This window comes from Nelumbo lutea, chromosome 5 (genome assembly GCF_056320005.1).
Source record: "Nelumbo lutea isolate HS-2025 chromosome 5, American lotus-T2T, whole genome shotgun sequence".
NCBI lineage: Eukaryota > Viridiplantae > Streptophyta > Magnoliopsida > Proteales > Nelumbonaceae > Nelumbo > Nelumbo lutea.
In genome coordinates this window covers 44,661,661-44,685,998 of record NC_142688.1, presented here as the reverse complement: position 1 = coordinate 44,685,998, position 24,338 = coordinate 44,661,661, and the positions used below count along the sequence as shown (strand labels likewise).

At 36.2% G+C, this 24,338-nt stretch overlaps 1 protein-coding gene and 1 pseudogene across 1 annotated transcript; both read left to right on the top strand.

Moving 5' to 3' along the window:
* Positions 1–8,200: 8,200 nt before the first annotated feature.
* On the top strand, positions 8,201–9,724 carry LOC148852083 (transmembrane emp24 domain-containing protein p24delta3-like). Its single transcript, XM_088944333.1, has 4 exons — positions 8,201–8,621; positions 8,743–8,952; positions 9,046–9,122; positions 9,231–9,724. The coding sequence occupies exons 1-4, from the start codon at positions 8,415–8,417 to the stop codon at positions 9,373–9,375; spliced, it is 639 nt and encodes a 212-aa protein (XP_088800459.1). The 5' UTR covers positions 8,201–8,414; the 3' UTR covers positions 9,376–9,724.
* A 7,168-nt stretch (positions 9,725–16,892) lies between these two features.
* Positions 16,893–23,312, top strand: LOC148852082 (zinc finger BED domain-containing protein RICESLEEPER 2-like; annotated as a pseudogene).
* Positions 23,313–24,338: the final 1,026 nt, after the last annotated feature.

The following is a 24,338-nucleotide window of genomic DNA, read 5'->3' as shown; positions in this document are numbered from 1 at the left end:
ATATACATGCATGTATGTTTTGGGTCCGTTTACTTCATTTTTTTTTGTCTTATGGCCATGTCTCTCTTTTGTACCTTGTTTCTTTTTTCATTTTAATAAAATTTCCATGTACCATAAAAATACATATATACATCCATATATAATTAATAAACATTTATACATAAATAAACAGTCTGATTATGATACCCAAGGGCATGCATAATATCTAAAAACCTTACCAATCAATGGATATAATAAGAATGGTAACCATAATTGGTATGTCTTCATTGGTCAATACTCTTTTGTATCATGCCTTTTCAACATTAGAAGTTTACCCAGAAATAACATAAATGCATAACATTTGTTGTACACATGGTTTTTAAAACCGACTCGGAGACCGAATTGGTTAGGGGTCCGGTTACCGAATAGAATGGTTCAACTGTTCAAACCAAACAACTAGCTCATTTTGACAAAAAAAAAAAAAATTAAAAAATTGAAAAAATAAAAAACGGTCAAAACTATTTCAATGGTTAACTGTCCGGATCAACAGTTTACTAACCAAAATCAACGGTTTTGGGCAAATTTCCGTTTTTAAGAAAAACCGAAACCGATCACCTAATTAGTTCCCAATTTTTCTGGTTTGACTGTCCAATCTGGTCTAGTTTTGAAAACCATGGTTGTACATGTTTGTAATTAGTTGTAAGTTTAATCTGATCATATACATATATGATTGAAACACTCTTGTTGCCTGGAGGACTCTAGATCTAAAGGAGAGAGAAAACAAAAGCAAACTTGTGTTTAACTCAACTAAAATGGTTAGGGTAGGGAATTAAAATAGCATTTCAGTTATTATGAATGTAGGTAATTATATGAATTATGAAAAGTATAAAATGCTAAAATACAAATATGAAGCCAGAAACAGCATGGAATTAGTGTGGGCATAATAGACACTTAATGTCTTTATCCACTTAAAAAGTAATGGAAGGGGTCTCTAATTCCCTTTATCACAAAAAGTTAGGGAAGGTTTAAGGGCATGTCAAAGTCGGAGGTTTAAGGCCTTTTTAGAAAATCTAGGGGAGGATTAAGGGATTTACCCCAAAGTTGGAGGTTTGAGAATAGTTCCTCTTTTAGTGTGCCATTTAAGGACTTGTCTCTTTTCTACTTCTTTTGTTTTCCAGTCTTCTTTTGAAGCCTTCTTGCCCTTACATTTCTTCTTACCAGATTTACCTCCTTCAATAAACATGACCAATGGCTTGTCCTTTCTGATCAGTTCCTCAATCCTTTTGATGAACCTACAATTTATCTATATTTTTTGAGGTTTTTGCATGAAATTTTATGATGGTTTAATTAAATTTTGCCCTATTTTAGCTTGATTGAAAGATTTCAGGGGGAGCCAAATCAATAAAAAGAAGGCAAAAGCAAGAAAAGAAAACCCAAAATTTACCAATTTCAGTCCGGCCCAGCCATGAGAGCAAGAGAATTTCATTCGGCCCAAGAAGAGCAAGTGAAACTCTTTGGAAAATCCAAGGGAAGAAGCCTAGCAAGAAGGAAATTTCGGCCCAGCCCATTTTTAGCCCAAATAACAGCCTAGAGTGTAGCCCACATGAGCTCAAAAGCAAGCTAAGTTGTAGCCCAAATAGCAGCCCAAAGGGAGCTAGGGGCGGTAACTTCTAGGAGTTTTTTGAAGAGAAGGAGGGAGCACTCTAGAAGGTTCATGAGGGGTGTAATACACCCCATTCTAGAGGCTTCAAGAAGGGGCAAGAGCCCCCTTGAAAAACTATATAAGGAGGCCTCTAGGAGGGGAGAAAGTTGTTCAATTGCTTGAGAGGAAGGCTCTCCCACTCTTAGAGGTTCGGCCACTTTGAGAGAAGAGAAGAGAAGAAGGCTAGGCGCAAGGAAGAAGAAGAAGAAGGGCTGAAGGAAGTTCAAGACAAGCAAGCTAGAAGAAGAAGGTGAGATCGAATTGAGGGTTTGTGATTCAAAGATCTTTTGTAATAAATCATTTGTAGTTTCATTCTCTTTTGATTTGAATTCAGTTTCTTAGTTATATTTTCTTTCTTCTTTCTCCTTGTTTCCATTCTTCTTTGATGTATTTCAGCTTGTAAAATTTCAGTTCAGCAATCTAATTCTTTTTGATTCATTCAAATGGTCATGCATTGTATTTGAAGTTTCTTGAATAAGGGTGTGATTGTAGAGTAATTCGGCCAACTAACCTTCAAAACTCAGATCTGAATTCTCAGATCTGAGATTGCAAGATCTGAATTGCTTGAAAGAGAATTCAGATCTGCAAATTTCAGATTGGGCGAATTAATCTACAGCTTGGAATTCTTAGAGTGCTTGAGAGAGACTCTAGGAATTCAGATCTACTATTCAAGAACTGAATTGAGTGCAAGGTTAGAGATAACTTGCACAATTCAGTTGGTGATCAATTCAGATTTGAATTGATGCCTTAGAAGTGTTTGAAGAAATGCATGCATGGGGATTAGATTCTTGCTAGAGATAGAAGAACCATCACTCATGCATAGGATGGACATGCACTTGAGAGAGGCTGTTCATGACCTTGGGGTTTCACCAAACCAAGGCTCAATCATGATTCATTCGAATGATCCAAATTGATAGATTGCTGAATTCTGAGATTGACATTTACTGCTTACTCTTCTAACTTGAATTGAAGGCAATTGGACCAATGATTTAGATAGATTTTAATTTAGGATTTCTTAGCTTTCATTAGAGTTTTGATTTATTTGTTGATCAGATAAGAAGTGCTCAATTTAGTATTGGTAATTGTTTCCTAAATCCTCGTGGGAACGATACTTCACTCTCTACTTTATTACTTGAACGGCTAGTGCACTTGCTAGTGTCACAATGAGCAACACATCACCTTTGCAACATATTGCCGAGTTTTTACAAAAGATCTTTTAACTTGTTCATGTAATAGTTGAGTACAAACTAATTAAATGGCATAGGCAGGGAGTTCAAGATGAAATCATTCTTTGTGTCATCATTTAATTTAGTGCCCAGAACCTCAAATTCATTTATGAACCCTATCATCTTCATGACATGGTCATGAACTAGATGATTTTCAAACATCCTAGTGGTCATTATGTTAGACAGTGTATGCCCTTAGCTCTAATCAGCTTGATGTACTTTATGACATTTATTGTAAATGAATAAAGTACATATTTGATTCATGTTATTATGGTGCGTTTCTGTGTAATACCCTTAAAATGGACACTAATGAGACTTGTATTAGTTTATAATCTTCATAGCCATTGGATAGATCTGAGGAGATTTATCTTGGCAAGGTTGACACTGATGTGCCGCCAAGTTGGTTGGGGTGGTTTATCTCAGTTGCCAGGGTGAGACCTGAAGTATATGCAGTGTGGGTTTTTTGAAACCCAGAACCAGACCAAATTCCACAATTGCCCTAGACCTTGGAGATAGATGGGCAAAATTGGAATGTTACACCTGACCCCTAGATTCGATTATGGTACTACATTAGGTGTCGGATTGGGTTATCTTTGATATGCCAATCAATGAAATCCTTAGCGGGGGTTAAAACCTGGGTATGTTGGGGTAGTCTGAGAATTCATCTGAGTGGGTGATGATAGTGACAAGATCAACCCCTTTGTCGGACAAAGTGAATGATCGGGGGATGCACTCTCTCTGATGGAAACCTAAACTGTCGGCAGTGGATTTCAAATGTGTTTGAAATTTGGTTTTGCAAAATTTATTTATACAGAGATATACTTATATTATGGTTTCAAATTGTCTACAAAAGGTTTTAATTCTCGGGATCCATGTGAGTAGAGAGTGCAACATTGTACCTTGCAGCCGAGGGAGAGATCTTATCTTGTCGAGTAGTGTATGATCATTAAGGGTTGAGAGGTTAAGTGTAAGACCATTGAGGGTTATACCTAATGGGCTAATCTTGCATCTACTCACAGTCCTTGAGCCTTCATAAGATGACTGGACCCAAGGACCATTCAGTGTAAATGTTGGGCCCAATAAGAGTCCATGGTGATGGACTCAGGGCTTTACTGTGTCCTATAGTGAATTTGGCCATGCCTTGTAACTAAGACTGGGCTGAACCCATGTGGCTGATGTGTAGATCAATGATAAAGCCCCACGCCATACAAAGAAAGCCAAGGTAGCCAACATTAAAAGGAAGTAAGCTTGAAAGCTTAATAGGCCTAAAGCCCATTTTGAACTGGGTTAATTGGATTAATTAATTAAGGGCGAATTTGGGTATGGATCAATGGATAAGGATAGGAGGATAACTCTTATCCACTTAAAGAGTCCAGATCCAAATAGAGATTTGGATCAGGAAACTTCTAATTTGATTAGTAGTAATTGATCTTGATCTACAGATAAGATAAGGGATTATCCTTATCACTTAAAGAGTTCAGGTCCAAATAAAGATTTGGATGAAGAAACTCCTAATCAGATTAGGAGATCATCTCTTTAAGGGCTATACATAAAGAGCAGAGCGGACCTGGAAAGGGTTACGAAGTTTGACTATTTCTGCCTTCAGTTCTCTCTCATTGCTCTTGCTGTCCCATCTTGTTCGATCTCCATTTCTTAGAAGTGGTCAAGATTTGATGTTGATATTGTTTCTTGCTAGAAGAAACAATTTTGAAGCTGTACTCACTATCCCATTCGATTCTTACTGAAGAATCTGCAGTTCTTGGTGAAGAACTACTTATTGATCCTGCCTCATCCTAAGCTGTATCATCTTTAGTGGATGGAGGATTTGGTAATCTCTTTGGGCGTGAACACCTGCGTTGGGAGGAGCTTTTTGCGTGAATTCTATATCAGGTATACCTCTCCCTAATCTTGGTTTCAGATTTGGTTCGGTTTGGTTACAAGAACGAACTTTGAAAATGTAGTTTTCTAAATTGGGAATATGATTCTCGGATAGGAGTAAGAAAATTTTTGAAATTTTGCCTAACTACCCTGCATGGTTCGGCTATATATATGATGGATCTCCTATCCCTTTACATCAATAGTTTGAGAACCTTTTGCCATGCAAAATGATTTTGGTTCTCATACGTGGTCTTTAAACTATCCAAAATTTCTTTACAAGTTGTTATTTTATCAAATTGTCTTTGGATAGAATTGTCTAGTGAGACGATGATGTAACAATGGACAAGGAAATTCTTTTTTACCCATTCCTGATATTTTTTCTTTTTACCCTTAAAACACTTTCATCAAGATGTTCAAGTGCTTTCTCGTTGGCAATTTTGTCCAATTTCTTGGATGTGAGCACCAGGTTAAGGTTGCAAATCCAATCCACGTGGTTGGGTCCTTTGAGTTTGTTATCATGTAACTACTTAGCAAATGGTTAGTGTGCCATTTCTAAAAAGTTACATGGGTAATTAGTCCATTACCTAATTATTGTTTCATGTTATATATTATAAAATAATTTTTTATCTACGTTTCATTTCCATTTGTTCATCTTTGAGACTTCCCTTTATCTTAGGGATGGAGACGTTATTCATGTTTCTAGAAATGTAGGGAGTCACATAGATGCATGGGGCTAATTGTTTTAGCTATATAACCCCATCACTTTTTGCAAAAGGATCATAAATCCATTCATGTCTCATGATCTTCCCCTTTTAAGTTAAACCTTTCTAATTGGTAAGTGTTGAATAGTCATATTGGGAGCCCCAAGGTATTATGAAAGAATCTTCGATTTTAAGATAGGCCACTCCCGCTAGTCTATGATGCCTCTATCATCTAATGAAGCAATTCAACTGACTATTTCAAAGAAACAGATATCCCAATTTTATGGTGCAGTTTTGCTAACCAATTTAACCCGTTTTCATGTTAATGACGGAAGGTTTTAGTGATATCATCTTATGATATTCCCTATCATCTAACAGTTATATCATTGATGAGGGAACATTTATATTAGTCCCTAGGTCAATTTTAGATTTTACCATAGTGGCTCCCAAAGACTTTTCATAAAGTCAGATTTAAGTGGATCCGAAATGGGCTAGAGTTCTTACAATGTTCCCTCTCCGGAGAGGAAACAGGAGAAGGGCCCAACTTCTAACCAAATCATTACCATTAACATCACTTTCATGAGTGTTTGGAGGTGAAGCCTTTATTGGGCTGAACTCAAATAGCTGGGAAGAGGCACTCATAATCAAATCAGGTTAAACCTTTCACCTTGCATAACCTTTTTGCATCGTGCTTTCCAAGCATACCACAATAATAAATATCTAATAAGCAAAGGACTAGCCATTATTCATAGTCCACCAATGTGATAGCCAATCCATGAGACAACGATTTGGTTAATTATGCATTCAGATAACAATAATGATTTTTGTATTCTGATTAGAACCCATTGAGAAAGATAAGTAATCAAAGCAAGGTATGCTAATGGATTTATCATATTTAATTTTGTTTAGTATGATAAATATATAATATTAGAGATGTATTAAAAAATTTTGGAATTTTTTTTATATTTTTTTTATTTTAATAATTTTGTCTGTTTTTGATTTTATTATTTAATTTTGACATCATGTGTTGAGCTATTTGAGTGAAAAAGGATCTCATTTTTGGACAAATTTAAAATTTCTATTCCATTTCCATAATTAATTCTAAAAATAATCCTCATTTATGCACTTGTCTTTATTCAATATGATAAATTTATAATATTTATGATATATCAATTTTTTATTTTATGTATTTTGTAATTTTGTATATCTATCTATTTATTAGTTTTTTATTATTTAATTATATGGTATCATTGGTTGACCCATTTTACCATAATGATTGGACCGATAGGACCGTTATGGTGCAAGTCAGGCAAGCTAGATCAAGATTAAGTACAACTCAGGCCCAAAATGCATTGGGCTTGACAAGTCCAATGTCAAGCTTGATCTATAACTTGGGCCTAACCTATACTAAAATTTGATGCACTCATGTTGAACTCAAACATGAGTTTGTCAATAAGTTCCATGAGTTTGACACAAATGTGTGATTCTTTTTTGGTAGAAACATAAATGCAAGTGTATATGTATGCATGTATGCAAATGTTTCTATATATGTATGCATATATGTATGTATGTGTATATATAGTCAAGCCGGGCTTGGGCTATCTAAGGGCTAGGCTTAGGCATAATATGAAAAATAGAAAGGCACAAACTTTTTGGCCTAGGGCTAGGCCTAGCCCAAAGACCAAGGACCCAAGCCTATTTGTCTAAAATTGTGAGTTGAGTCAAATTTGTTTTATTTTTTATTCTATTTTCATCATGATAACTCTTATTTATCGCTTCTATTTTCGTGTAATAATTATGACATCATGACATCATGGGTTGATCCATTCAACTTAAAGGTTTGAACCATTGACCCAACACTTATTTTTGTATTTGATTTCCATCATTAATAAAATTACTTCTTATTTATCATATTTATTTTTTAATATGATAAATATATAATATTAGACATATGCCTAAAATTTTGCATAAACTTGTAATTATATATATATATATATATTTATTTTTAAATATATATTATTTAACTATGAGACCAATGGGTGAACTACTTATTCACCACTTGAATAGAAAGATAGTTTAGTTTTCATGATAGTCCTAAACACATAGGTTTTATATTGGTAAATTATTGAATGTAAATCTAATTAGTAGAATTTATTGGTAAAAAACAAAAATATCTCAACTAAAGGATCTAAGGAAAGGCAATTTGTGTTATCACCAAATAAAAAGGAGTTTGATAAGTAAAAAGCAATAATGCCCATTCAAGAAAAATATAGGAATTAATGAGAGAGAATAGAATGAATTTAATAGATATATAATATAATAACCAAATTCAAAAATTACATTTTTTTCATCCTCCTAGTGAAGAATGGCCAAATTCTAAAATAAGGGTACTTTAATTATAAAATGTCTAGAATATAAACCTCATTTCTACTTTCAATTATGGTATAAATATATAATATATAATTACCTTATTCTTAGGTGCTATTTATCAAATTCAAGACATGCTTTGATGAGTTAAAGATTTTCTAGTATCATTCCTTTTAACTCGTAAGTCAAGTAACGGATTCCTCAAAAATGGAGCATTCTCCGTGCTTAGATGCGTTGCGCCATTGGAGTACTAATTGCCATTTTAATAGTGGTATTCCAACAGATCCGGACTCCTCAAAAATAGACACTCTCCTTTAATAAATACATGTTGTAAATGATCATCAAGCAACCCAGTCCAAGGATCATCGTTTTGGTACGAGAACCCAGACAAGAGATCGAGAGAGATCGTGATCTGGGTTATTGTTTGTCCCTACTTCGAATCAACCAAGCTTTCGCTTGTTCCATCTCTGTTCACCAGCCAGAGTGGGCAAGCGAAAGCCATCAATAAGGGAAGGTTCTCTTGCTTCCTTCTTTGAAGTTTTCTACGTACAGGGAACGACGATGACGGCACTCCTTATCCCAGCTTTATTTCTTTCTTTAAGCTTGATGAGTCTTCTTCCACCTTTGGGGGAAGCGGTTTGGTTAAAGCTTCCTCCTTCAAGAACAAAGTGCGTTTCAGAAGAAATCCAAAATAACATCGTTGTCTTGGGTGATTATAATGTCGTCGCCAACAACCGATCCTACGACCTCCCCGGCATCAACGCCAAGGTACGGTTTAATAATTTCTACCTCGGAATCAAAATTCCTCACTACACTTTATTATTTGATTGACGATTGATCATGTCACCTCTACATATACAAATCACTTGATAAATCCACTTTCTTTCAGGTGACATCTCCATATGGAAACTCTATCTATGCAGAGGAAAATGTCACTGAAGGCCGGTTTGGATTCACAACAACCGATCCTGGGAAGTACTTGGTTTGTTTTTGGATGCATAACTATCATGAAGTGGTAGGAGCAAGCATTAACCTTGATTGGAAGATTGGAATTGCTGCAAAGGACTGGGAATCTATTGCAAGAGATGAAAAGATCGAGGTTTGCACATGATTTCTTCCTCTCTCTCTCTCTCTCTCTCTTTACCCTTTTGGCTCAGTGCTTTGATTGATATGTAAATTCAATGTCATGTAGGGTGTTGCGCTAGAGCTGAGGAGACATGAAGCAATAGCCAAGTCCATTCATGCAACTATGGTCCGTCTCAGAAGCAGGTATTTTTCTATTATATATGATTCAATGCATCCAAATTTGGTTTCCATTCTGTACGTACGTAGGTAGAATAACATTTAATTAATTTATTATTCGTTGTTCATTGATAGGGAATTGGTAATGAGGAAGGTAAGTGAAACAACCAATGACAGAGTATCAACGTACAGTATCATGTCCTTGATGATCTGCGTAGTCGTTTCATCTTTGCAACTATGGAATTTGAAATGCTACTTCCGAAAGAAGAAGATTATTTAGAACTGTGGAGTTGGTTAGTCTCCGAATGCAGAACCTACAACCATTTCAAGGAATGATCACAAATTGGATCTTTGTACCAACAGTTTCTTTTCTTCGTTTTCTTACCTGGGGCAAAGTTTTGGCATGGGTAGAAAGAATTTCCCGGCTTCCCGACCTTGCTGAAAGAGGATGGAATCCAAAATTGGCTAACTGCATGGAAGTGTTTATGGTTATTTGCTGTGTACTTTTTTTTTTTGAGTTCTAGAAACTTGACACCCCCAAAAACATGTATATAATTGCTTTTTGCTAAAGCATCAATAAATAGATATGGTTCTACCAAAAAAAAAAAGAAATAATATTTGAGTTTCAAGAAGGCGCTCCACCATTTGTGTATATATTTTAATATTCACATTTTACATATGCTTATACTTTATCCCACATGTTCGTCACCTATTCACCAAGGCCATGTTTGGGAGTGCTTAAAAATAAGTGAGTATTTGAAATAAATGCCTATTTGGGCTGGAACCACACCATTAAGCACTTATTGATGTTTGGGAAATAGGTTCGAAATAAGAGTTTATTTTAAAAATAAGGGCTTATTTTTAAAGCCCAAATTTCCAGTTTTTTTTTTTTCAAGTGCTTATACAATAAGCACCTATGCAATTTTTTTTTCTTCCAAAATTATCCCTATCTGAATTTTAAAATATCACTTAAAAAAGTATCCATAGTTGAATTTTATAAAAGTGCTTTCATAAAAGTACTTTTATAATAGTATTTTTATAAAGTGTCTTCGTGAAAATATTTTCATAAAAATGCTTTCATAAAAGTACTTTTATAAAAATGCTTTCGTAAAAATGCTTTCATAAAGTATTCTTATAAAAGTGCTTTCATAAAATTTCTTTTATTAAAGTGCTTTCATAAAAGTACTTTTATAAAAGTGTTTTTCATAAAATTTGAAATAAAATGAAGGGAAAATTCCAGATCAATACCCCGTACTTTGGTTCAAGTGACAATTTGGTCCCCGAACTTTAAAATGTGACAATCCAGTACCCGGACTTTTAATTTGCAACAATTCGGTACCTGGTGTTGACTCACCATCAGTCAGGGCCATCACTTGAGATCAGGTACAGTTTAAATAATTCCATAATGCCAAAACTAACATTTATGATAATATTTACACCATTTTACCCTTTTCCTTTCTTTTTACATGGAGGGAGACTGTTAGATGTGTGAAGAAAAATTAGAAGTCCAATCATAGAAGAAATAGAGATATTAAGTAACACTCTCAGGATCAATTCATCGCTTATGGACTTCTTTTTTCAATGTTACATCCATGGAAACTCCATCCAATTCTCAGATCTCAAAATGAAAGATCCAAGACAACTTTCGTCATTTCTTTTCCTTTAACTATCTCTCTCAAACTGACAAGAAAATAATAGTTTAGAAGAAGACAACTTCTCCTCTGCTTCATCTTTTCTACAACATATCTCCTTCATCAATTTGAAATTGAAGGAGAAAAGCAGAAGAACCCACCTAAAGTTTTACGAGAAAAAAACCAAAATATGAGGACCATTAACATCCTATGCCCGACCTGTTACTCAACCGATTTCTTAGAATGCAGCAGCCCTTTGAATTGTAGAGCTTCGAAAATATGCTTCAGTGTCTCCAGATCCTTGGCTGGTTCGTTGATTCCCCACATCTTCAACTGTTTCTCAATCTCTCCATATAGAGAGCCTGTCTGCTTTGGCTCTAGAAAGTGTTAAAAAGTAATCCACTTTCCAGAAATTTTCTAGAAGTTCAAACTTCTAGAATTAATTAGCACTTAGAAATTAAATCTCTAAGTCTCTAGAAAAAGTATACACTTTCTAGAGGTTCTAACTTCTAGAATGTATTTGGGTCTAGAAGATGATGATTTCTAGAAAAGGTAAAGTTCTAGAGAGAGATGTCTAGAATGTTGGTTGACCTTGCTCCACCTACTTGCCTCTAGTGTAAATATGGCTAAGCTTGTACTTTTGAGAATAATCCAATACAAGTTCCCATTTTCCCAACAACTTGAGCCTTTATCATTTGCTAACATCCTATCTTACCTAGTCTACTCTCTCTCACATCCCAAGTCCTAACAACTCTACTCTCCTCCGTATCCCAACAGTGGTATCAGAAACTATTCGATTGTTTTTGGGTGTTATTTTCTTTTAGCCAGATTCCCTATTATCCCAAAACTTATCATGACCACCATTCTAGCTAATAGCCAAATTCCAATCCCCATTTTTTTTGGAGAAAATTAGGACTATTGGGCCATTAAAAAGAGAACTTTCTTCATGTCTCAAGGTCTATGGGAAATTTTAGATAAGGGATTTACAATCCCTGAAAGCAGTTCTACTCTGTTTAAAGTAGAGCAAGAGAAATTACAGAAGAATATGGAAAAGGATAATCTTGCTCTCTATCACATACAGATGGCAATGAAGGATACTCTGTTTAAAGTATCCCAAAGGTGCATGGGATACCTTGAAGGAGGAGTTTCAAGGTAGTGCCAGGGTACGTACTATTAAACTTCAAACTCTTAGAAGGGATTTGGAGAATATGAAGATGAAGGATTTTGAGACCATTAAAGATTATTATTCTAGCTTAAGAGAAATTGTCAATCAATTAAGACCCTATGGAGAAGATATTACTGGAAAAAAGGGTGGTTGAAAAAATATTAATTAGTGTGGTAGAAAAATATGATCCAATAGTAACTACCATTGAGGAGACAAAAGATATCACCACTCTGTTAGTAACAGAGTTGGTGGGCTCTCTAAAAACTTACAAAAAAAGACTGAGTAGGCGTGATGAAAGCTCTATGGAGAACTCCTTTTAGTCTAAGCTCAATATAAGGTCTCAGAAATCCAAAAGAGATGAAAGAAAATTTCAAAAAAAAAAAAGAAAGTTGTAGAAATGATGAGAATGGAGGAAATATTAAGAGAAATAAAAAAGGAAAATATCCGCCATGTTGTATTTGCAAGAAAACCAATCATCTTGAGAAAGATTGTTGGTTTTGGGAAAAAACATAATGTCAAAATTGTAAAAAACTTGGGCATGTAGAGAAGGATTGTGTCTTAAGAAAAGACATCAAGCTAATTACTCTGAAGAGAATGATAAAAATAATTATCTATTCTATGCCTATCATGTTGCTTCAGAAGTAAAGGGTGATACTTGGTATTTGGATAGCGATTGTAATAAGCATATGACAGGTAATGAGAAGATCTTTAAAAATATAGACAAGTCAGTCAAGTCACAAGTCAGGCTTGGCAATGGAGAATTAGTGGAGGTCGAAGGTAAATGAACTATCACTGTTAAGACAAGGAATGTGATACAACTCATACAAGATGTGTTGTTAGTCCCAAGATTGGAGACAAATCTATCAAGTATTGGGCAAATGGTGGAAAGAGGATATTCTTTACTCTTCAAAGGAGACTCATGCACGATATATGACACCAAAAATAAAAGCTTGGAAATTGCTAAGGTAAAGATGCAACACCAAAGGAATTTTCCAATCACATGGCAATACACCGAGACAATGATGAAGGCTCAGGAAGATGAGTCATGGCTTTGGCATCGAAGATTTGGCCACTTCAATTTGCACGGGCTAAAAGTACTCCATCAAAAAGACATGATGAAGGATCTGCCATCCATTCAAGTGATGAGCGACATATGCAAAGGATGCTTGCTTGGTAAGCAACATCAGAATTCGTTTCCATCAAGTGGTGCATGGAGAGCCAAGGCAATCATGGAGTTTGTACATACAAATGTTTGTTGACCAATGAGAACGACATCCTTTGAACAAAGCAGGTTCTTCATTCTCTTTATTGATGATCTTACAAGAATGACTTGGGTTTATTATATGTGTGAAAGGTCAGAAGTCTTTAAGATTTTTAAAAGATTTAAGAATCTCGTTGAAAAACAAAGCGATCAAAGCATAAAAATGACCAGAAGTGATAGAGGAAAAGAATATACTTCAAATGAGTTTGACAAGTTTTGCAAAGATGAAGGCTTGGAGCATCAGTTGACAATTGACTATGCCCCAGAGCATAATGGAGTTTCAGAAAGGAAGAACAGAATAGTGATGGAGATGGCAAGATCAATGCTATTGGAACAAGGCATGCCTAAGATGTTTTGGGTAGAAGCAGTATATACTGTTGTCTATCTACTTAACAGATGTCCAACAAGAGCAATAGAAAACAAGACTCCTATAGAAGTTTGGAGCAGAAGGAAGCCATCGGCACAACAATTGAGAGTTTTTGGATGCATTTTCTATGTTCACATTCCAGTAGAGAAAAAGGCATAAGCTAAAAGAGAAGACAGAGAAGGGAATATTCTTGGGATATAATATGCAATCAGAAGGCTATAGAATTTATAGCCTAAAGAGCAAGAAGCTAATTATTAGTCAAGATGTGGAGTTTGATGAAAGTGCTACATGGAACTGGGAAGAAGAAAAAGTGGAGAAACATTGCATCATGGTACCAAAATTACAAAGACTAAGGCCACTCAGTAATGGAGAAGAATGACCAAAAAGTCCTCAATCTAGAACATCACCATCAACTCCATCATCAACCACAATAGAAGAAGAAGAACAAGAAGAGTCATATCTAGAATCACCACTAAGAAGGGCGAGGCCACTCAATGAGATATATGAGACATGCAACTTTGTAATTATGGAGCTTGAAAGCTTTGAAGCAGTAGCAAAACAAGAAGTATGGGTAAAGGCAATGAAAGAAGAAATCGCAATGATTGAGAAAAATAAGACATGGGAATTAGTGGATCGTCTTTAAGACAAAGAAGTGATCGGAGTCAAGTGGGTCTACAAGACAAAGCTCAACTTTGATGGCTTAATACAAAAGCACAAGGTGAGCCTAGTCGCTAAAGGCTATGCACAATTGCCTGGGATAGACTACAATGAAACCTTTGCTCCAGTGGCACACTTAGACACTATAAGAGCACTCATAGCGTTAGTAGTACAGAAGAAGTGGAAGATCTATCAACTTGATGTCAAGTCGATGTTTCTGAATGGAGTGCTCGAGAAAGAATTATATGTAGAGCAACATCAAGGGTTCACACTAAAAAGACGAGAAGACAATGTACTGAGATTGAATAAAGCTCTCTATGGCCTAAAGCAAGCACCACGAGCATGGTACAATTGGATTGATGGTTACTTCATCAATCAATGATTTAGGAGGAGTCAAAGTGGGCCTACTTTATACATCAAGACCCAAGGTAACTCTAACACTCTCATTATTGCTCTATACGTAGATGATCTCATCTGTACAAGAAACAATGAGACAATGATCAAGGAGTTCAAAGAAGATATGATGGAGACGTTCAAGATGAGTGGTCTCAGATTAATGCACTACTTTCTTGGCATCGAGACCAATCAAGAAGAAGAAATGTATCTTTATATCACGGAAGAAGTATATAGAGAATCTACTGAAGAAGTTTAAGATGGAAGGATGCAAGACGATCACTACACCACTCGTCACAAATGAGAGGTTCAAGAAAGAAGATGGTTCAAAGAAGGCTAATGCCTTAATCTACAGAATCCTTATTGGGAGTTTAATCTATCTCATAGCTACACGGCCAGACATTATGTATGCAATAAGTTTACTCTTGAGGTTCTTGCAAAGCCCAAATCAAATTCACTATGGAGCAACAAAAATGATACAAAAATACTTGTAGGGCACAAAAGAATACGACATTTGGTACAAATCCACTACTAACTCAAGATTGATCGGCTATACTAAAAGTGATTGGACAGGATCAGTGGATGACATGAAGAGTACCTAAGGCTATATCTTCTCATAAGGATCTGGAATATTCTCTTAGGCATCAATGAAGCAAGTCATAGTAGCACAATCATTAGCAAAAGCTGAATATATAGCTGTAGCAGCAACAAGTCAAGCAATATGGCTAAGAAGAATACTTGAAGACATGGGTGAGCGGCGAAAGGAACTGACAACGATCTATTGTGACAACAAGTTTGTTATAGCAATGGCAAAAAATCCAGTATACGATAATAGGACGAACCACATTGCAATCAAGTATCACTTTTTATGAGAAACAACTAGTAAATGAGAAATTGAGCTCAAGCAATGCAAGTCCGAAAATCAATTAGCAGGCGTTTTCATAAAGGCATTACTGCGTTCAAAGTTTGATTTGTTATGGGAGCAACTAAGAGTTACAAGAAAGTGCATTAAGGAGGAGTGTTAAAAGTTAGTCCACTTTTCATAAGTTTTCTAGAAGTTTAAACTTCTAGAATTAATTAGCACTCTAGAAATTAAATCTCTAAGTCTCTAGAAAAAGTAATACACTTTCTAAAGGTTCTAACTTGTAAAATGTATTTGAGTCTAGAAGATGATGATCTTTAGAAAAAGGTAGAGTTCTAGAGAGATGTCTAGAATGTTGGTTGGCTTTGCTCCACCTACTTGGCTCTACTATAAATAAGGCTAAGCTTGTACATTTGAGAACAATCCAATACAAGTTCCCATTTTCCCAACAACTTGAGCCTTTATCATTTGCTACCCTCCTATCTTACTTAGTCTAGTCTCTCTCACATCCCAAGTCCTAACAACTCTACTCTCCTCCATGTGGATGCGTATTGACATTCGCTCCGAGATTTGGATTGCTCGTGTTTCGGATTTCTGACCAGAAGTTCATTAAATCCGGTGTCCTAACATTCAATTTATTATCTTGCCGAGCAGCATTATCTCTTGTCGCATTGCTTATGACGTTACTTTTGAAATTCGTTTGGCAAGGCTGCTTCATCTGGAAGTTGTTTCCGTCTACAAAACGATACTGATGCAGATCTCTTGACACCCTGGGCTCTAAAGCAGATTTCCTTAGCTCAGGCTGGTTAGCTTTATTGAGAAGTTCACGGTTGGAGTCCGGCAGCGCCTCGAGGCCCATAAGCCATGCGGTGACGCTGGGCGAGTGGTGCTGCTTATCATTATCATCGGCAAATGCCGCTTCTCTAGAGTTTACGCTGCATTGAGTCGCAACAAGAATTGCTGCATTCATTCGGAACTCCCTCGGGTACAGGTTTCCCTTTCCATCAATAGTAGCTCTGCTATCCAGAGAAAGCCTCGGTGCTTCTTTGAACTTCCACGAGGATTGTAAACCTTCCTTGAAATTGAACACTGGAAGAGGAAGAGGCGTTTTAACCGGAGTTGAAATTTCCGGCACTGGAGAACGGATTTTCGGCGTGGAATGCTTCACATTTTCTGGAGATGACGGCACATAAGGTTGTTTTTGTTGCTGCTGTTGTTGCAGGTCACTAGGGCACGTTGGAGATCCCAGGGAATTCTCCAACTGCATTATAGAATCGACTGCCTGAATTTTGAATAAAACGTATCAAAACAATTAAATCTTTTTCCTTCTATTAATTTTGTCATTGGTGCATGGAATAAATGAAATGAGAAATGGAAGACAGAGAGAGAAAGAATTGTAAGGAATCTGACCTGGGAGGGAGGGAGGCGTTTGGTGGAGAGGCATTTCCCGGGGAGTAGCTGATGACGACCAAAGAGCTGAAGGAATCCAAGGATCCGTATGTACGTAAAATAAAGTTAATGGTGAGCTAAAGCAGAAGAATCCATCCGTGGGTATTTGTATTTTTATGTGCTGACCGGTGAATTAAGGCCAACTACCAGATTGTCTTAAATTGAAAGTTTGGATATTGGATTGTCGCATTTTAAAGTTTGGTGACCAAATTGTTACTCAAGCCAAAGTACGGTGTACTGAAAAGAATTTTCCCTAAAATGAAGACAAAAATAGTCACAAATGCTTATTTAAGTGCTTATTGGAAAAAAAGACTATCAAACTCCCAATATGAAATAAATGCTAATTTTTTAAAATATACACTTAAAAAAGTTGGGTGCCAAATGCAAATAAGCTCGTCCCCAATCCCCTTAACCCCTCTCCCAACCCTGGTGGTAGTGGGATTTAGATTTGATCTCTGCTAGAATGAGTCAATCCTACTAAATGAGCCACCATCTGTTGGTAATCAAGTAACTCAGACATGTTAGTGTACCATGCCCTATATGGTAATGAGGCCCTGTGCTGCAATTCCCCTAAAAATTCTAATTTGCAGCCCCTTCCTAGTCTACTAATAGCCCCCTCCCTATAAACCACATCCTACCCGTAAATTTTGCGTCAATCCACAAAAAATATGATATAAAAAATATATGATATCAATATCAAATGTAGCATGAACATCAATCATTTGAGGATTAAAGGTGGCAGTCTGATCTACCCTTGTTGAGGTTCTAATCCACCCGCCCCAATCCTAGTTGGGTAGTTTTTTTTACGATTGATGGGGTTCAACGGTTCAAGGAGAAATTCAGGGAAGCCTGAAACTCTAGTGGTCGAGAATTGAGTAGAGGAAACCTAGCCCCAAGCCCAATCCCAAATGGAAAATGTGCTATTTTATATATATTATGTTAATAGGACCCATATTATATGCATGAAAAAAATTCCAAATCAAATAAAAATCTTCATATTTTACAAATGTTAATTGTACATTCAAATGAATTTAATTACTGTTAAATTTAAATATATTTACTATTAGTTAAAGCAGAAATAGATTAAGAAGCAACTGGGGTGTCAATTGGACTGGATTTGGTCCAATCCGATCCAGTCCAATGTGAAATGGACTAGGTTCAATCTAATCTAATAAATGTTTTTGACCAATTTGGACCGGTCCAATTCAGTGTCTGAACCGTTCGAACTCCCCTCCTATTTGTCTCGTTCAAGACCTATCCCTTGGAGCAGACCACCAGTAATTTTTCTGCGCAACCAACCTCCGACGGTGGTAAACACTTTTTTCATCTTTTCTTCTTCTTCATATTTTGTTTGAAACCAATCTTATTATTTGTTGTCTGTTTTTTTCCATCTTCTTCCCATTTATCGGCGGTACTCTAATGGAAGGCCACATACCGGAGGTCCAAAAACAGAGTAGGTACTCTCTCAATTTTGCAACTTAGCTTCTTAGTATTTTGCTTATGCTTTGTCATTTTCATGCCAGAATGTATTGATTTACAACGGTTTTCCATTCAATCAATTCTAATGCATTCATACTTCAATGCAGTGTTATTGTTCAGGGCCTTAGGTGGTATTCGTTCCACCAAGACATGGTGTTCCTTCTAATTTCAAATGGGCTAGCTAGATTCAGTTATTTCGTTCATTTTCTAGTATTCCAGAGCTTTGGTAGATTGATCAAATGGAATTGAAGATCTGAGTCCTGGATTGTTACTAATTACGTTGGATTAAATTCAATTAATCACAATAACCTCTTCAGGAATTGTCTTGTGCATCATCTAGGGGTGTCAATGGACCAGTTTCAGGTTGGACATTGTCCGAATGGGAAGTGATATGGACGGACTGGATAGTGGACGCGGACCGGTCCTATAGACAAAACCTTTGAATCAAATGGTCCGTTCATTTGTTTGAAGTTCTCTCCCAAATTTTCTTTGAAGACCTAGCGCTCTATGCCAGTACGCCTCCATCGCTCCCTCCGGCAATCGAACGAAGAAGAAGGTTTTTCTCCGGCGGTGGCATTCCTCGAACTCTGACGGTACTTCTGGCGGTGGTTTCTCTCTGGTGGTGGTGTTTCTCTCTGGCGGTGGTATCTCTCCAGTTCTTTTCTCTCGTCTCTCTCTAGCGAATAGCGATGGTGACCATCATTCTAGTGTTATCCGGCGACCGACAACACCTTCTAGTCTCTCCTATGGTTATCTATCTCATCTCTTTCTCTTTCTTTATCCAGCGGTAGACTCCTTGCTCGTTCAGGTATTTCCTCTCTCCTCTCTCATTCCAATCTCTACTTTGTCATTCCAAACATTTTAGTTTTGTATTGTTTTTGGTTTAAGAGTAAGACTATAATATAAGAAATAGTTATTGATTTGTTTTTGGTTTTGGGTTCAGGAATTCTCCACTTGAGTCCCCCCAAATTTTCTGAGATAAAATAAGAAATAGTTATTTGTCCACAATGGATTTTCTAAGTGCAAATGGATGCTTCCTGAGCCATACTTTTGGTATTTGATTATACAGGCATTAAGTGTTTTTGAGTATTAAATATTTTTTTTTGTGATCTTATCATTTTGCATATCTAGACATAGTAGTTATTTTTATTATTTTAAGGTGTTAGCAGTAGCTGGAAGTCTAGAACCAGGCCTGTCATTTCATTCTAATCGTTTTGCATCCAATTCTTTTTTAGTTTTATCGATTAATTCAGTGGAACCAGACATGCCATTATGGGGTCCTGCATGTATTGAAGAGGTGTAGAGCATATTTCATGAATTTTTTACCATCCTCCCTATTTTGTTTGTTTTGTTTAATCTCTTTCAAACTTATTGGAAATAGCTGAACTTATTTACTATTTATTACTTATTAGTGATAAAGTCATAAGTGTTATCATATGAATCTCATTAGACTTTCTTGTTGTTCATGTTTGTGCGAAAATTAATTTATTTTTTCTTAATGCATTAAGGATGGATGAACCAAGTGCTGAAAATGCAAATGTACCTGAAAACCCGAGTGAATCATTTATGGTATCTAGCTCTACTGGAAAGAGGGTTAGGTACAAAGCATGAGAGCATTTTAAGAAAATAAAATTGGATTCTGGGGAGCAGAGAGCTATTTGTAAACATTGTGGAAGACAATATATAGATGGAAGTTCTAAAGGAACGAGCCACCTTTTAGGGCATGTACTAAAATGTCTTAAATTAAAACAAATGGGCACAAGTGAACAAGAGTCATAGAAAACTTCAAATTTGACCAAGATATGAGCCGAATGGACTTACCAAGATGATAATAAAGCATGGGCATCTTTTTAGTATAGTTGAAGAAGAGTTTTTTCAGATATTTGTCAATAGTCTTCAACCATTATTTAGGCTTGTTTCTCGAATTACAATAAAGAATGATGTCATGAAGATTTACTTGGATGAAAAGGAGAAGTTGTACAATTATTTTGATGGTTTGGATTGTAGGATTGGCTTAATCACCGATATGTGGACTTCGGAACAAAATTTGGGGTATTGTTGTTTAACAACACACTATAGATGATGGGTGGGAGCTGAAAAAGAAAATTATTGCATTTGTGACAGTTGAGTGTCCCCATGATGGAAACACTTTGTATGAAGTCGTTATGGAGAGGTTGTTAACTTGGAACATTGATAAAAAAAATATGTTCTATAACAGTTGACAATGCCTCTAACAATGATGTTATGGTTAGAGAGCTCAGGAACCAGCTTTGTGTTAAGGGGCTCCCATTGCATGGTGATCTATTTCATGTGAGATGCGCTTCTCACATTTTGAACCTTATTGTGGAAGATGGGTTGAGAGAAATATCACCATTGTTACATAAGATTCGAGAAAGTGCCAAATATGTAAGGCTGACACCATATAAGAAGCAAAAATTTGACATTACAATAAGCTAAGCAAAAGTACAACATAAGAGAGAAGTGGTTGTTGATTGTCCAACATGATGGAAGTTCACATATGACATATTGGACATGGCTTTAGAGTTGAAGGAAGCATTTTGTTGACTAGCTGAGCTTGATCGTGACTACAAGAATTTACCATTTAATGAGGAATGGGAAATGGGGACAGTAGTACGGGATTGTTTGCAAGTTTTTTACATCTACACAAAAAATTTCTCAAGTACTACTTCTCCAACCTCAAATGTATTTTTTCTCGATATTTGTACAATTAAGCATTTGTTGCTTCAGTGGCTAGATAGTGAATATGTGTATGTTTGTTCAATGGAAAATAGGATTTAGCAAAAATTTGATAAATATTGGGATGAATGTTCTTTGGTGCTTGTGATTGTCGTTGTTCTTGATCTTAGGTTTAAGATGGAGATTGCTCTATTATTATAATCTCATTTATGGAGAGACTGTTGAGAGGCATGTTACAAGAATTAGAGAGGCACTAAATGACCTATATTCAGAGTATGTGGGTTTTGATATAGATGATAGGTCACTTGTAGACTCTAGTGTTGCATCTCAGCCATTGAGGATTCGTGGTGTTGTAGATTTTTTGAGAGGTTTTGATTGGTGGTTGATTGAAGAGCGTTCGAAATGTTATCTGGGGATTCAAAAGTTAGAGTTGGATCTTTATTTTGAAGAAAAACTATTTCCTAGAGGTGAAGAGCATGCTATTTTGAGATTCTGGCAAGTTGATGGTCTCAAGTTTCCAAAACTCTCTAGATTGGCATGAGATATTTTGGCAATTCCAATATTCACTGTAGCATCCGAGGGAACATTCAGTACTGGGGGCAGAATAGTGGATCAGTGTCGTACTTCATTACTTCCAGAGACTGTGGAGGCTTTGGTTTGTGGGCAAGACTGGTTAGAAGCTCCAATTACAAAAAGTAAGTTAAAAATTTGATCTTAAAGAGTTGTTATATTTCCTATATGTTTCTATTTATTTATATGTTTTTTGTTTTTAATATGTGTTTTTGGTTGTCTATTATTATTTTTAGAATTGGATCTTGAAGTAGCCACTACCTCTCCTATATGTGTGGCTTCTACAATTGACACTAACTGAACATGTAAATTATGGCAAATGGTCTATAATTAAATTATCGATTTGCAAAATGTTTGTCTTGATGTAATTTAACTAAGAAAATGTTTTTGTTTCAGGATATTGGAGTATATGCCATGCATCTAGTTTGGACATTTTTGCTTCATAAGTATTTTTTTTTCTTATATTTTTTTTATAAAATATTTGCTTATAAAATTTGGATTCAATTGGACCTACTCCATTTGTAATGATTTATATTGATAGAAGATAAGTTTGGGGTTGTCAATGGACCATCTTACCATGTTTGGGTTGGAGTGTTGGACACAATCTGAATTGAATTAAAACCAATTTGAACATGTTGAACAGTCTAGTAAAACAGTGGATTGGACCAGTCCAATCCAGTCCAGATTGATCAGTCCAGTAAGACAATGGATTGGACGAGTCCAATCCAGTCTATGTTGATCAGTCCAATAAGACAGTAGATTGGGCCAGTCCAGTCTAGTCCAGGTTGAACAGTCTAATAAGCCAGTGGATTGGACCAGTCCAATCTGGTCCAAGTTGAATAGTCCAATAAGACAGTGGATTAGACCAGTCCAATCCAGTCCAGATTGATCAATCCAATAAGACAGTGGATTGGACCAGCCCAATCTAGTCCAGGTTGAATAGTCCAATAAGATAGTGGATTGGACCATTCCAATCCGGTCCAAGTTGAACAGTCTAATAAGATAGTGGATTAGACCAGTCCAATCCTGTTCAAGTTGAACATGTTGAACAGTCCAATAAGATAGTGGATTAGACCAGTCCAAGTTGAACATGTTGAACAGTCCAGTAAGACAATGGATTGGAAAAATCCAATCCGGTCCAGGTTGATTAGTCCAATAAGACAATGGGTTGGACCAATCCAATCCAGTCCAGGATGATCAGTCCAATAAGTTGTTTTGTCTCTCTTTTGTTTCTTAACTTTGCAGGTTAAGAGCAGAAATAGTATGACAGATCAGCAGGTTATGACTACCAGTTTCAAGCTCAAGGACCCTTCTGTTTCCTGTGGATTGTTGCTCATTGGTACTATTACTTCCCCATCCTTTACCATAGCAACAATTGCTTTGTTTAATGAAGTTTATCAGGACACCAACCTAGTCCAATCACTATTAGACCTTAATCCATTAGAACAATGCACCAAGTTCGATGACCAAGAAACCAGTTTCTCCAAATTTCCTTCAAGCTTTCATTTGATGCTAGTTCGACCATATAAATCACTTGATGCAGAGCCTAGTGCTACCATCCCAACAAGCTCCACTGTCCAAAATGCTTCACCTGATCTAGAGCTCACACTTTCTATCAAGAGGCGACTGGATCAGGGTAAATCGTCCTTAGGTCCCCTTTTAATCGAACCCATTAGTGTGATCTAGCTCCAGCTAGTAGAATGCCAGAATCCATGAATGAATAGTTACCATTATCAGTGTTATTTCTTTTTGAGCTGAAACGGAGGATGGAACAGGTGATCAATTGAAGGTGGACATTTTTAATGTCTTTTGCACTCAACGACATTGTTATTATTGTACTCTCAGAATGTTCCAAAAGAAAATAGTCTTGTTATCTAAATGAGCAGATTGTGTCGATGACACTTTAATGGGAGTAGCTAGATCTTATCAAGGAAAGAGAGTTTCTCTATATATGGGTAATTAAATTGATTTACATGTCATGAGAACCAACAATTTGATGTAGTCATGATGTTTTGTGCTCCATTCACGTTTTTGTTCATTGACTGAAACAACAACCAAAAAACAAAACAGATGTCAATACCTAACTGCTTTTCTGTCTTCCCCACTTTAGCTTCAATTTGGAGCTTAAAGAACATAGCAGATTCAATTCCTTTAAAGTGCTAGTTGCATCAATAAAGGTGTCCATGGAAAATTCAGACCAGGAAATGTTTTTATCTTATGTTTTTTCTGTTCTTTCATTCAGTCAATCCATCTGAGTTGAACATGCCAACTTGCTCAGTTGCAAAAGTATCCTAAATACATGGATTTGAAAATACTATGCCCTGAAACTTATCCAAACATAACCTTAACTTTTTATATACAAAAGTTCTGATCAAGGCAATATTATTGCCAAATTGTTTTATGCCAAATTGTCTAAGACTTCATGCTTGTTTCAGGTAATTTTCTTTTCTACTTTATTGTTTATAGTCTTATACATCTCTATGAAACTCTTAAAACTGCAGCAAATGCTCATAGAATGCTTGGACTACAAAAGAGCCACTTGTCCAAGCTTTCAGGTTACGTCTGGAGTCTAAACCTTAACCAAATTCCATATGTATTTGGTTATTGCTCAAGCTGCTGTAAAAGAAATTTGCTACTTGGTCAGAAATCCACCAAATTTATCAAAGAAGGCTTCTTACATATATTGGAAGAAAACCAACTTCAAACAATTTT

Bases quoted from the DNA above. Each gene is read 5' to 3' on its own strand.
- LOC148852083 (XM_088944333.1), top strand. From the start codon at position 8,415: ATGACGGCACTCCTTATCCCAGCTTTATTTCTTTCTTTAAGCTTGATG. The intron at 8,622-8,742 runs GTACGGTTTAAT...ACTTTCTTTCAG, and splicing joins TCCCCGGCATCAACGCCAAG to GTGACATCTCCATATGGAAA. The intron at 9,123-9,230 runs GTATTTTTCTAT...GTTCATTGATAG, and splicing joins ATGGTCCGTCTCAGAAGCAG to GGAATTGGTAATGAGGAAGG.